Source organism: Stegostoma tigrinum, chromosome 9 (assembly GCF_030684315.1).
Source record: "Stegostoma tigrinum isolate sSteTig4 chromosome 9, sSteTig4.hap1, whole genome shotgun sequence".
In the NCBI taxonomy this organism is placed as follows: Eukaryota; Metazoa; Chordata; class Chondrichthyes; order Orectolobiformes; family Stegostomatidae; genus Stegostoma; species Stegostoma tigrinum.
Genome location: NC_081362.1, coordinates 57,591,929 through 57,605,639, shown reverse-complemented (window position 1 = coordinate 57,605,639; position 13,711 = coordinate 57,591,929). Strand labels below are relative to the sequence as shown.

Below are 13,711 nucleotides of genomic sequence, written 5' to 3'. Positions count from 1 at the left end.
TTGTGGAGGTACTGGTGGTGATCTTTCAGGGAGGGTCCCAGAAGACTGAAAAATGGCTATTGGACCATCCCTGTTTAAGAAGGGAAGGAAGCAGAAGACAGGAAGTTGTAGGCTGGCTCGCCTGATCTTAGTCATTGGTAATGTTTTAGAGTCCATTCTTAAGGATGAAACAGCAGAGTAGTTGCGAGTGCATGGTAAAATGGGGTTGAGTCAGCAGAGGTTTGTCAAGGGGAGGTCATGCTTGATAAATCTGTTAGAATGTTGGGGATGTAACAAGCACGTTAGACAAAGGAGAGCAAGTGGATGTGATCCATTTGGATTTCCAGAGGCCTGAGACATGATGCTGCACTGGATGCTGTTAAATAAGAATCATGCTTTCTGGGGCAAGGTACTGGCACAGAGAGGATTGGCTGACTGGCAGAAGGCAGAGTATGCAGATAAAGGGGTCTCTTTCAGAGTGGCAGCTGGTGACTAGTGGAATTCCTCAGGGGTCAATGTTGGGACCACAACTATTCATGTTATACATTAACAATCTTGACAAAGGAACTGGGGGCACTGTTGCTAAGTTTATAGATGACACAAAGATAGGTGAAAGGACAGGAAGTGTTCAGGAGGAGGGGAGGCTGTAGGTGGAAAGTATGAGCACTATCGTAGGAAGAATAGTTTTCTAATTTGGAAAATGTTTCAGAAATTTGAAGCACAAAGAAACTTGGGAGTCCTAGTTCAGGAGTCTCTTAAGGTTAACCTGCAGGATCAGTTGCTAGTTAGGAAGGCGAGTGCAATGTTCACATTCATTTTAAGAGGGCTAGATTACATGATCGGGGATGCACTGATGAACCTGTATAAGGCCCTGTTTAAACTGCATTCGGAATATTGTGAGAGTTTTAGTCCCTGTATCCACAGAAAAATGCTCTGGCTTTGGACAGGGTCCACAGGTGGTTCATGAGAGTGATCCCAGGGATGAAGTGCTTTTCATATGAGGAGTGGTTATGGACTTTGGGACTGTAGTCGATGGAGTTTAGTAAAATGAGAGGCAATCTCTGAAACTTATCGCATACTGAGAAGCCTGGATAGAGTGGATGTGGAGGGGGTGTTTCCATTAGTAGGAGAGACCAGCACCCATGGACATGACCTCAGAGTGATGGGACTACCTTTAGAACTGAGCTGAGGAGCAATTTTTTCAACCAGAGGGTGATAAATCTGTGGAACTCATTGCCACAGAAAACTGTGGAGGTCAAGTCATTGAGTGTATTTAGGACAGAGATAAAGAGGTTCTTGATTAGTAAAGAGATGAAGGGTTACACAGAGAAGCCAGGAGACTGGGGCTGAGAAACATATCAGCCACCATTGGGCAGTGCAGCAGACCCAAGAGAATGGCTCTTTCTGCTCCTTTATCTTAAAATCTTATGATGAGAGAAAATTTTCTGAGGACACCCAAGAAAGAAAAGTCCTTCTCTTTCTCAAAATAAAATCTACCTTTTGCCGAATTCGAACGTATTAGTGAGAAAGTTCTGTTTGTACTGTTTTTTGCAGGTTACAGCAATCAAGAAAATAAAGGAGCAGGAAAGATTCACTGTGCTGTAGAGGCACATTATATAAACGCTAAACTGTTGACGCATGTTGATTTGATTACCAATGATGAGTTTAAAAAAGCATTCATATCTATTGTAAAAAAGGTGAAATATAGTAACAGAATGCAAAAGCTTCAAATCCTTTTTTGTTTTATCTTGTCTTAACAATGCTCATATTTAGCCTTATTAATATGAGCCTTGAAATCCCATATGTTGTTCTGAACTTCTCAATGAACATCTATCGTGGCTGAAAATTTCCTTGCAAATGCAAGTTATTATTCTGAAAGAATATTTGCATTATTTATCTTACATCACAAGGAATGTTTTTGGAGCTCTTGTTAACTGCCTAACTAGGGCAATGAATCAAAAGCAGAAATTGCTGGAACAGCTCAGCAGGTCTGGCAGCATCTGTGGAGAGAAATCAGAGTTAATGTTTCAGGTTGAGTGACCCTTCCTCAGAACTCTTTTTCATTTTTATTTAGGGCTATGAATGTTGTTATGGTGTTGTTTTGATTCAACCTGGCATTTTTAGAAAGTACTTTTACAATTTACAACCAGGTTATGGGTAGAATTTCACAAAAAAATCATAATAATCACATAGACATGCAAAGGACATCTGCATCTGCCAAAAGCTAAGGCACTGATTTGATTTTCTGAAGGTATAAAGCAATGTTACAGATCAAAATTGAAATCAGATCAAATATAAATTGAAGTGAATTAACTCCAAACTACATTCCTTCACAGCAGCATTATCTTATGACCTGTGAATTTAGAAAGATTTTATCCGGTGATGGTTTCTAATGGAAATTGTCTTTTGATCTCCCAAAAAAAGAGTTTCTTTGTTTGGCTTTGAATAATATTCATTTCTTTATTATTGTTGGTGCTTGCTACTTGATGTCTTCAATTACTGAGATCTCTCCACTGGCATTCTGAGAACATAAGCCATTAAGATAAAGGCTACCATTTTTTGACAAAGTTGGCAGAGTATCTTTTTCATCAGTGAGGTTAACTGACAAAGTTCTTTTGCCTGGAGTTAACTCTTGTGTTTGCTGCCCTCCTAGTTCTGAGGACAGTTTCCTTTTGATGGATGCAGCTCTTTGGAACTTGTCATGAATTTCTACACTCAGCCTTCTGCGAGTCTCTTTCAAATCTGCTGTAACATTGGCTGTCCATTCAGCTGCATGAGCTCTCATCTCTCCAACCTAAAGAGAAAAAGAAAATCTATCCCAATTATATATTTTAATACCAAGCACAATATATTTAGATATGTGAAAGAAGATTAGAAAAATCTTTGAATACAAAAATATAACTGGATCACAGAATACTGTGCCGTAAGTGACTATCAACATTGTACAAAAGCAAGTGGATAACAATGTGATAAAGGAAGAATTCAGTATGGTGAAAGGGTCACGTAACATGATGTTGAGGAGCTTCCACTGGTGCAAGTTTGATGGGTGACCTGTCTTCTTTTGTGTTGTAATTTCTATGAATTACTATGGAAATACCCAGAACAAATGACCATAGAATGAATTTTAATGATAATGGTAAAGAAAACACTTTTTTCATATTAGTCCCAGATTTCAAACATGGAAAAATGAACATTTATTATTTTTAAATTTTATAAAGCTGCGTAAATAATTTGCTCAGAGAATTTCTTGATCCCAGTATTTGTAAGAGAACAATATATACTGATTGTAATCAAAATCAGACAGTAGAATTGTTGCTTACATGTGACTTGAAAAGCTCTAACAATCAATATAAACTGTCAATTTGTAAGCTAATATGACAAAAACAGCTCTTCCTAATGGCTGACACAACATTTAAAGGGTCTGATGAATCGCTGAGACAGAACAAAAGTAATTCTCCAAATCTTATTTCCATTCCTGCTAAGTAACAGTGAAGCAAATCAGAAAGAAAAAACCTCTGCATAATTTAGGTCCAGCACAGAAAAACACATACAATATAGAAACTGCATGATTAAAGAAAAATGTAGAGGTGCAATAAATGAAGTAAGAAAAGGGTGATCCATTGTAATGAAATCAAAGGCAAACAGAGAAAAACATCAGATGTAATTACTGTGCCTCTTAAGAATTAGCTGCTTGGACTGCTTGGATTGGTTGCAAGCTGCTTTGAAATTTCATGTAAAATGTAAGCCATCAAACTAATGGTGTGGATTTTGCTGTAATAACAATGGTGAAATGCTTAGGATACTTCAGACATCAAATTCTGTGTTCATGCATAGAGTCATAAAATTGCACAGTGCAGAAACAGACCTTTCAGTCAAACTCATCCAAGTGTATCTCAGGTTTCAATAAATGTTCCCTTATTCTGTAACTATGTCGCTGAGTTTGAGATTTCCACACTAATGGAAATATTGTCTTCACATCTAGCCTGTCAAGCCCCCTCAAAATTTTGTGTTTCAGTAAGATCACCCCTCATTCTTCTAAGCTTGAATGAATAAAGACCTTCTGTAATAACCATTCTTGATAAATCATGATCCGATGAATCTGCCCAGTTAATCTCTTTTGAACTGCTTCCTATGGCTGTGTATCCTTTCTTGTATTTCTCCAAGTGTGACCTCCTCAATAGCCTGATCAGTTGCAAAAAAACTTCCCCATTTTTAAACTATATCCTCCTTCCAATAAAGGCCAAAATTCCATTTGCCTTCTTAATTACTTGCATCACCATAGTCGTGGCTCACATCAACTCCAACCTACCAAAGTGCTTTGATCCTTTGCAATTCACCTACCACTGCAACAGGTCTACAGCTGATACTGTCTCCCTGGCCTGACAGTCATCCCTGGAATGTCTGGATAACAAAGATACCTACATCAGGCTGTTACTTATTGATCAGAGCTCCACCTTCCACACTGTAATTCCAAACTCCTCTCTAAACTCTGAGACCTAGGCCTCCGCATCCCTCTCTGTAACAGGATTCTCGACTTCCTGACCCAGAGACCGCAATCAGTAAGGATAGGTGACAACACTTCCTCCACCATAAGCCTCAACACCGGAGCCCAGCAAAGCTGCCCCTACTCTATACTCCTTATGCAATCATGACTGTGTGGCCCCAACTCCATTTACAAGTTTGCTGATGACGCTTCCATTGTAGGTCAGACCTCAAACAACAATAAGTCAGATTACAGGAAAAGAAATTGAGTGCTTGCTGGCATGACGGAAAGATAACAATCTGTCCATCAGCATAAGCAAAATGAAGGAACTGGTCACTGATTTCAGGAAGCTTCTGTCTGCAGCAATGGTGCTGAGGTGGAGATGGTTGACAGTGTCAAGTTCCTGGGAATGTTGCTCACCAACAATCTGTCCTGGTCTACCCATGTCGATGCGATGGTCAAGGAGGCTAAGGAAATTCAGCATGTCCATGAGGACCCTACCTAATTTTGTAGATGCATCCTATCTGGATGCATCACTGTGTGGTATGGCAGTTGCTGTTCCCAAGACTGCAAGGAGCTAAAGAGAATCATGAGCACAGCCCAATCCATCACGCAAACTAGCCTTCCATCCATTGACTCCATCTACACTTCCCACTGCCTTGGGGAAGCAACCAACATAATCAAAATACCCCCTCACTCTGGTTATACTCTCGTCCGTCCTCTTCTGTCGGGCAGAGGATATCAGTTTGAATAAGCGTACAAATAGATTTAAGAACAGCCTCTTTCCTGTTGTGACTTTTGAACGGACCTCTCAAATGTTAATTCTGATCTCTCTCTCTCAGCATCTTCTCTGTGGCTGTAACACTGTATTCTGCACTTTGTACAGTATGATTTGCCTATACAGCATGCAAATCAACACTTTTCACAGTATCTCAGTACACGTGACAGCAATAAAGCAATCAGTCACCTGCATGCTGGTACGTGTTTCATGGACGAGAGCATCCAAGTCCCTTACCCTGCATTTTTTTAGAGTCTCCCTCTATTTAAGTAAGAGTCTATCTTTTGATTCTTCCTACCAACGTGTACTTTCCTACATTAAACTCTCTCTGCCAACTTTTTTCCGACTTGTTCAACCTGTCTATCCCCTTGCAGATTCTTTCTGTCCTCATGACAACATTCCCTTACTCTATTTTTGTAGCATCAGCAAATTTGGATGGGTTTATGCCTTGTCCCCTCCTCTAAGTTATGAATGTAGATAGTAAATAATTGTAGTCCTGGGACTGATCCCTGTGGCACTCCACTAGTTATAGCTTTCTGGCCTGATAAAGATGGTGGTTAGAAAATAACTGGCTGAACCACTGAAATGAAAAATGTGAAAAAATATGCATTTTCATTGTTTGTGAAATACTTAAATCAGATTGTAGATAATAAAATATAAATATTACAGTAGTTCTTGATGAATAGTTTATTATTTAGCTTTATGAAAATTCTGAATATAGTTCATGATTTATGATAGCATCAGTTTTCATGCATCTTTGTCTGAGAATTCAGATTTGTTTTGTCAAACATTGTGCTGTGCCACACATGATATTTGCTGAATCTGTCCTGTCCCAGCAGTTCAACTTGTTCAGTTTTGAGCTTACTTTTGTAAGGACCCCACAGTTGAGCTACCTTGCATTGATAGCTCACTACACACTTCTTGCATTGGAACAAAGGCACCTCAGACCACCTGTCCGCCTGCATTCATCATCTGCTCTCTGTCCACTGTTCCTCTTAGTCACACTGACTTCATTATCTAGTTCCTTACAGGCTGTAGTTATTATCTTGTTACTGCCCACTAACCTCTGCATTTGGCTCCCATCCCCCTGCCACATTAGTTTAAATCCTCCCCAACAGCGTTAGCAAAAGCAGCCCCAAGGACATTGGCTCCAGGTGTAGACGGTCCGGTTTGTAATAGTCCCACCTCCCCCAGAACCGGTCCCAATTCCCAAAAATCTGAACCCCTCCCTCCTGCACCATCTCTCAAGCCACTCATTTATCCTGCCTATTTTTTCATTTCGACTCTGACTAGCATGTGGCACTGGTAGCAATCCTGAGATTACTACCTCTGAGGTCTTACTTTTTAACTTGGCTCCTAACTCCCTAAATTCTGCTTGTAGAACCTCATTGTGTTTTTTTTTAACCCATATTATTGATGCCTATATGCACCATGACAGCTGGTTGTTCACCCTCCCCCTTCAGAATGTCCTGCAGTCAATCTGACACATCTCTGACCGGTGGACCTGGGAGGCAACATACCATGTTTTTGACCATAGAACCGCCTATCTCCTCCCCTTACAATAGAATCCCCTGTGGCTATAGCCCTTCCACTCTTTTTCCTGCCCTTCCTGTTTTGGAGGGAGATGACCACAGGGGACACCACTGCCTTCCTGCTTTTTTTTCTGCCTTTTGGTCACCCATTCCCTTTCTCCCTCAGCTACCCTAATTAGCGATGTGACCAATTTGCTGAATGTGCTATCGCGGATGCTCCAAAGTGAGTCCATCCACAGCTCCAGAGCCTTCATGCGGTCTAACGAGAGCTGCAGCTGGACACACTTCCTGCACGTGAAGGAGTCACGGACATCAGCCACGTCCCTGAGCTCCCACATTGAGTAAGAGCAGCATAACACGGGTCTGGGATCTCCTGCCATTGTTAGTCTTAAGCTCTACTTAGTGCTGGTATAATATCAAATATTAGATAAATGAAATGAACCAAAATTGTACCATGTACATAGATCCTTGAAAGTTGCCACCCAGGTTGACAGGGCTGTTAAGAAGGCATACAGTGCTTTAGCTTTTATTAATAGTGGGATCGAGTTCCGTAACCAAGAGGTTATGGTGAAGCTGTACAAAGCTCTGGTGCGGCCGCACTTGGAGTATTATGTACAGTTCTGGTCACCACATTATAAGAAGGATGTGGAAGCTTTGGAAAGGGTGCAGAGGAGATTTACTAGGATGTTGCCTGGTATGGAGGGAAGGTCTTACAAGGAAAGGCTGAGGGACTTGAGGCTGTTTTCATTACAGTGAAGAAGGTTGAGAGGTGACTTAATTGAAACATATAAAATAATCAGAGGGTTAGATAGGGTGGATAGGGAGAGCCTTTTTCCTGGGATGGTGACGGCGAGCATGACGGGGCATAGCTTTAAATTGAGGGGTGAAAGATACAGGACAGATGTCAGAGGTAGTTTCTTGACTCGGAGAGTAGTAAGGGAATGGAATGTTTTGCCTGCAACGGTAGTAGATTTGCCAACTTTAGGTACATTTAAATCGTCATTGGATAAGTATATGGACGTACATGGAATAATGTTGGTTAGATGGGCTTGAGATCGGTATGACAGGTCGACACAACATCGAGGGCCAAAGGGCCTGTACTGTGCTGTAATGTTCTATGTTCTATGTTCTATATCTTAAATTAATCTAGTCCGATATGCCAGCATTTGGCCCATATTCCTCTAAACCTTTCCCTTCAGGTAACCATCCAGATGCCTTTTAAATGTTGTAATTGTACCAGTCTCCACCATTTCCTCTGGGCAGCTCATTCCATAAATGTGCCACCCTCTGTGTGAAAAAGTTGCCCCTTAGGGCTCTTTTAACTCTTTCCCTCTCACCTTAAGCCTATCCCCTCTAGTTTTGGATACCCTACCCTGGGAAAAAAGACCTTGACTATTCACCCAATCCATACTCCTCATGACATTATAAACCACTATAAGTAACCCCTTAGTCTCCATCACTCCAGGGAAAATAGACACAGCCTATTCACCTTCTCCCTGTAGCTCAAACTCTCCAACCCCAGCAACATCCTTGTAAGTCTTTTCTGATCCCTTTCAAGTTTGACAATATCTTTCCTATAGCAACGAGACCAGAATTGAACGCTGTATTCCAAAAGTGGCCTGTAAAGCTACCACATGACTTCCCAACTTCTATACACAATGCACTGACCAATAAAGGCAAGCATACCAAATTCCTTCTTCACTGCCAACCTATAATGGCACTTACAAGGAACTATGAACCTGCCCCCCAGGACTCTACCATTAAATGTATAAGTCCTGCTGATTTGCATTGGCAAAATGCAACAGCTCATATTTATCTAAATGAAATTCCATCTGCCCCTCCTCAGCCCATCAGCCCATCTGATCAAGTTCCCAATTTACTCTGAGATAACCTTCTTCACTGTCCACTACACCTCCTATTTTATTGACATCTGCAAAATTACTAACCGTACCTCCTACATTCATATCCAAATAATTTACATAAACGACAAAAAGCAGTGGACCCAGCACCAATTCTTGTGGCCCACTGTTGGTCACACACCTCCAGTCTGAAAAGCAACCCTCCACCACCACCCTCTTTGTCCTACCTTCAAGCCAATATTTGTATCCAGTTGGCTAGCTCCCCCTGGATTCCATGCGATCTAACCTTGCTAACAAGTCTACCATGCGGAACTTTGTCAAACACCTTGTTGAAGTTCACAGAGACAATGTCCACTGCTCTGTCTTCATCAGTCTTCTTTGTCCCTCCGAAGAAATTCAATCGTGTTAACAAGACACAAAGTCCCACGCACAGACCTGTGTTGACTATTCCTAATCAATCCCTGCCTACCCAAATACATGCAAATCCTGCCCCTCAGAGTCCCCTCCAACAACTTACCCACCACTGATGTCAGGGTCACCAGTCTATAGTTCCCTGGATTTTCCTTACCAGCTTTCTAAAATAATGGCATCACATTATTACCTTTCCGGCACCTAAGCTGTGGCTATCAATGATACAAATATCTCAGCAAAGGGCCCAGCAATCACTTCTCTGGCTTCCCATGATGCCTGGGATACACTCACATAAGAACATAAGAACTAGGAGCAGGAGTAGGCCATCCGGCCCCTCGAGCCTGACCAACCATTCAATAAGATCATGGCTGATCTTTTTGAGACTCAGCTCCACTTACCCACCCACTCACCAGAACCCTTAATTCCTTTACTGTTCAAAAATTTATCTAGCCTTGCCTTAAAAATATTCAACAAAGTAGCTTCAACCACTTCACTGGGCAGGGAATTCCACAGATTCACAACCCTTTAGGTGAAGAAGTTCCTCCTGATCTCAGTCCTACATCTGCTTCCCTTTATTTTGAGGCAATGCCCTCTAGCCCTAGTTTCACCTGCTAGCGGAAACAACTTCCCTGCCTCCACATTATCTATTCCCATCATAATCTTATATGATTCTTCTGAATTCCCACGAGTATCCCAATCTACTCAGTCTCTCCTCATAATCCAACCCTCTCAATGACTTAATCAGGTCCTTGGGATTTATCCACCTTTATACATTTTAAGATGTCTAGCACTTCCTCCTCTGTAATAGCAACAATTTTCAGGATATTACTATTTACTTCTCCAAGTACTCTAGCTTCTATATCCTCCCCACAGTAAATACTGACATGAAATACTTATTTAGTATCTCATCTATCTCCTGCAGTTCCACACATAGGCAGCTTTGTTGATCTTTAAGGGACACTATTCTCTCCCCGGTTATTCTTTTGCCCTTTATGTTTTTGTAAAATCTCTTTGGATTCTCCTTAACCCTATTTGCCAAAGCTATCTCATGTCCCCCCTGTTTGCCTTCCTGATTTCCCCTTCCTCTACTGCTTTTATAGTCATCTGGGGATTCACTCAATCCCAGCTGTCTACATGCTTCTTTCTTTTTCTTGACCAAAGCCTCGATTTTTCTGGTCATCCAGCACTCCCGACACCCACCAGCCTTGCCTTTCGCACCAACAGGAAGATACTGTCTCTGGACTCTCATTATCTCTTTTTGAAGGCCTCCCACTTTCCAACAATCTCTTCACCATTGACTATCCTCTTACAATCAACTTTTGAAATAATACCATCAAAATTGGCCTTCCTCCAATTTAGAACTTTAACTTTTAGATCACATCTATCCTTTTCCATAAATATTTTTAAACTAATAGAATTATGATCACTGGTCCCAAAGCGCTGCCCCACTGACACCTCAGTCACTTGCCCTGCCCTGCCTACGTGCACAGCTAAATGAGGAAATCTATGGACATGTGATACTTATCTCCTAGTTCTATGCTAAAATTGGTTGAAAATAGGATATGGCTGCCATATTTAAGATTAATTGAGATTTTAGTAGCATCATAACAGATAACTAGTGATGAACAACCTCTCTGGGGGTAGAAAATTAATTTCATAAATGTGATGTCTCATTCCTTCATCGGAAAACAATCCTTTATCTGACTCCCTCAATTACATCTGTGTTTCCCAGGTGTTATCTTAATTCCTGTATATGATTTTGTATGTCATTTATACTTTATCATATTTACTTCGTGGTTTGTAATCCATATGGGACACTGAGCCTTCTTTAATCTGACTAGTTGAAGAGCCTTGCTGTTGTTTGCCCTGTTCAGAAACATCATAAGTTCTATTTGGAGGGTTCTGAGCAGCTGTCAGGTGATTGAAAAGCCCCATTGACAAAACTGTGAAAAAGCCTGCTGAAAATTATACACCAGGGAAATATCAAAAGCTATTTTCAACTGCTGAGAGAAAATTCAACCCGATTGTATGATATTGTATTGTGCCTGAAACTTACAGCTGTAATTAATAAAAGGCTGAATTTTTCAGAAAGCAACAGGTGATGTTTTATGGGAGTGCTCAGCAAGGATAGAGGCAGGGTCACATTACCTAAAGCATGGAAACTGGAACTTGGGGATGAAACCCTAAACCACTCCAACATTAAATTCCAACCAAATCAAACCAAGCAACTGATATTCATTTGGAATGTGCTTTAAACTGATAGATAAGTGTGAGGCCAAAATGTCCTCACTGGTCTTGTTTTGAAAGTTCTGGGCTCTGCAATTGTTGAGGATGGGAATATTGATAGATCTTCCTTCTCCCAAGAGTTGCTTAGTTAGCTACTATTAATCGTCATTGGATGTGAAAGGACTGTAAAGTTTTATCGCAAACTGTGAGTGTGGGATCGCTTAGTTCAATCTATAATAACATTATTTTTGGCTTTAGCTTACAAGTAATTCTGTTGAAAGCTTCAACAATATTGACCCCTCGGCTGGAGCTCCAACTACTGTGCTGTTCTACAATCTTAACTGAAGCTGTTTAATGGTGCTGGGTTATGGAAATTACAGAATGTGGTAATATATAATTCTGGTCTTGCTGATGGCCAACTGCACCTCTGGAATATCTGACTTTGAATTATCACATTTGTTTTTAATCTAATGCATTAACACACATGATAAAATGGAGGCAGCCCTTCGTGTGGAAATGGAATTTGGTTTTATTGAGGATCATGTACACTCTATTCCTATTATTCCTGTTATAGACAGCTGCTTCTATCATGAGGAGGTTGGTTATTCCCTTGTCTCTCACTGCATGCAGCAAACCCCCAGGCTGGCAGCGATGTCCTCTGACACTTATTCAACTCAGTCAGTAGTGGTACAAGTGAGCCAGTCCTAAAGATTGACATCCAGTGTGAAAGTCTATGTTCCACTCAGATAAGATAGTATTATCAATGCAATGCTATTTTAACAAAATATTGTGGAATCCCCAATGGTGCCACATTCAAAAGCAACAACAGGAAAGCCCCACAAAAGGCATTAAATCCATCTTTTCTGTGTGTCCATTTGACCTGTTATCTCTTTGTTCAGAAAATTATTACTATTATCCTTATTGCTTTTACATTTATAAGATTTATATCATCTGCAAACATTAAAATTATGTTCCATACACACCCATGTCTAGGTCATTAAGACATATCAAAAAAGAGCATATCAGCTTCTGAGTTATACACCTTTATACATCTCTCCACTGTAAAAAATGATTCACCATAACTCTTTGATCTTTGTTATTTTATTAAATTTGCATGCATGCTTCCACTGTCTCCTTAGTCACAAGAACTTCAATTTTACAGTACTTTTCCCAACACCTTTCAAAAGTTATAAACATTCAATGCCAACTACACTAGCTCCACACCTATTTCTTTAACAGCGAGTCTAACCCACCCTCTACAGACCTCTTGTCCCACCTCCAACAAACCTCATCTTCCTCCACACCACCCAAAGCCTCCTACCCTCCCTCAGCCTCTTCATTTCTAACTGCTGTCGCAACATCAATCACCTCAACCTCTTCACCTCTCTCACTCACTCCAACCTGTCGCCCACGGAATGTGGAGCCCTCTGTTCCCTCTGCTCCAGCCCCAACCTCACCATCAAACCTGCGGATAAGCTGGGGGGGTGGGGCGCAGTGGTGATATGGTGCACTGACCTTTACATTGATGAGGCCAGGTGCCAACTCTCTGACAGCTCCTCCTAACGCCCCCTCGATCATGACACCATCCCTGATCACCAAACCATCGTCTCGCAGACTATTCATAACCTCATCACCTCAGGAAAGGTTTCAGAAAAGAAAGGAGTGAGTGGTCAGGAGTGAGGGGTTCAGGAGAGGTAAGTGGTTAGCTGGACGGACGGAGAGTCAGAAGAAAGAAGCAGTGAGCAAGAGGCAGCAAGATCGAGAGGGGGAAGGGACAAGCGGTAGATAAGTAGATAAAGTCATAAGTAAGTAGTAAGAGTAGTTAGTTAATTGTAAAATCAGGGATTAGTAAATAATAGAATAAGTTCAAATAAATTTTTTGAGGGAAATTAGAGTCAAGGCAGCCAACTGATTTTGAATATAAACATTTCAGTCCAGGTCAGAACTGTAACTCATCTTTATTACATTCTTTCATAACAGAAAGTAATTTTTATTGGACATACGTTTGTTTAGCATGCACTAAATTTAGGGATACATTAGGAGTGCTAAACTGGAGATAGCTGCATTTTATTTTCTAATATCTCCTTCTTGTTGCTGATGGAATTCAATGGAGAAAGAGACATGGCACTGCTACAGCGTAACAGCGCATTAAAGTTGTCAACCATGGCTGTCATCAAAATTAGAAATTTGATGAAGTAGTCAACTTAGAGTGACTTGATTCCTGATATTTCAGTTAGCTGTGGCTGAAAGCAGTTCCTTCATTCCTCCATTCAGGGGTGATAGAATAAGCAAAACATTACTGCACTGTGATGTGAATGACAATATATTTCTTCACTCCCAAGTTTAAACCTCTGCGGATAATTTAAAGACAAGAAACAACCCAGCAGGGCAGATGAACAGACAGAATATTTCAAATTGACAAGAAACCTCCACTGAATTTGAC

General features: G+C 40.9%; 1 protein-coding gene across 2 annotated transcripts in view; it reads right to left on the bottom strand.

Annotated features, from left to right (window-relative positions):
• Positions 1 to 730: 730 nt before the first annotated feature.
• The window catches only part of kcnk2a (potassium channel, subfamily K, member 2a), a 182,631-nt gene continuing 169,650 nt past the window's right edge, over positions 731 to 13,711 (bottom strand). For both annotated transcript variants that reach the window (XM_048536382.1, XM_048536383.1), the window contains one exon: positions 731 to 2,773. In XM_048536382.1, coding sequence (XP_048392339.1) covers positions 2,459 to 2,773 — 315 coding nt within the window. In that variant the 3' untranslated portion in view covers positions 731 to 2,458. The remainder of the gene's footprint in view (positions 2,774 to 13,711) is intronic.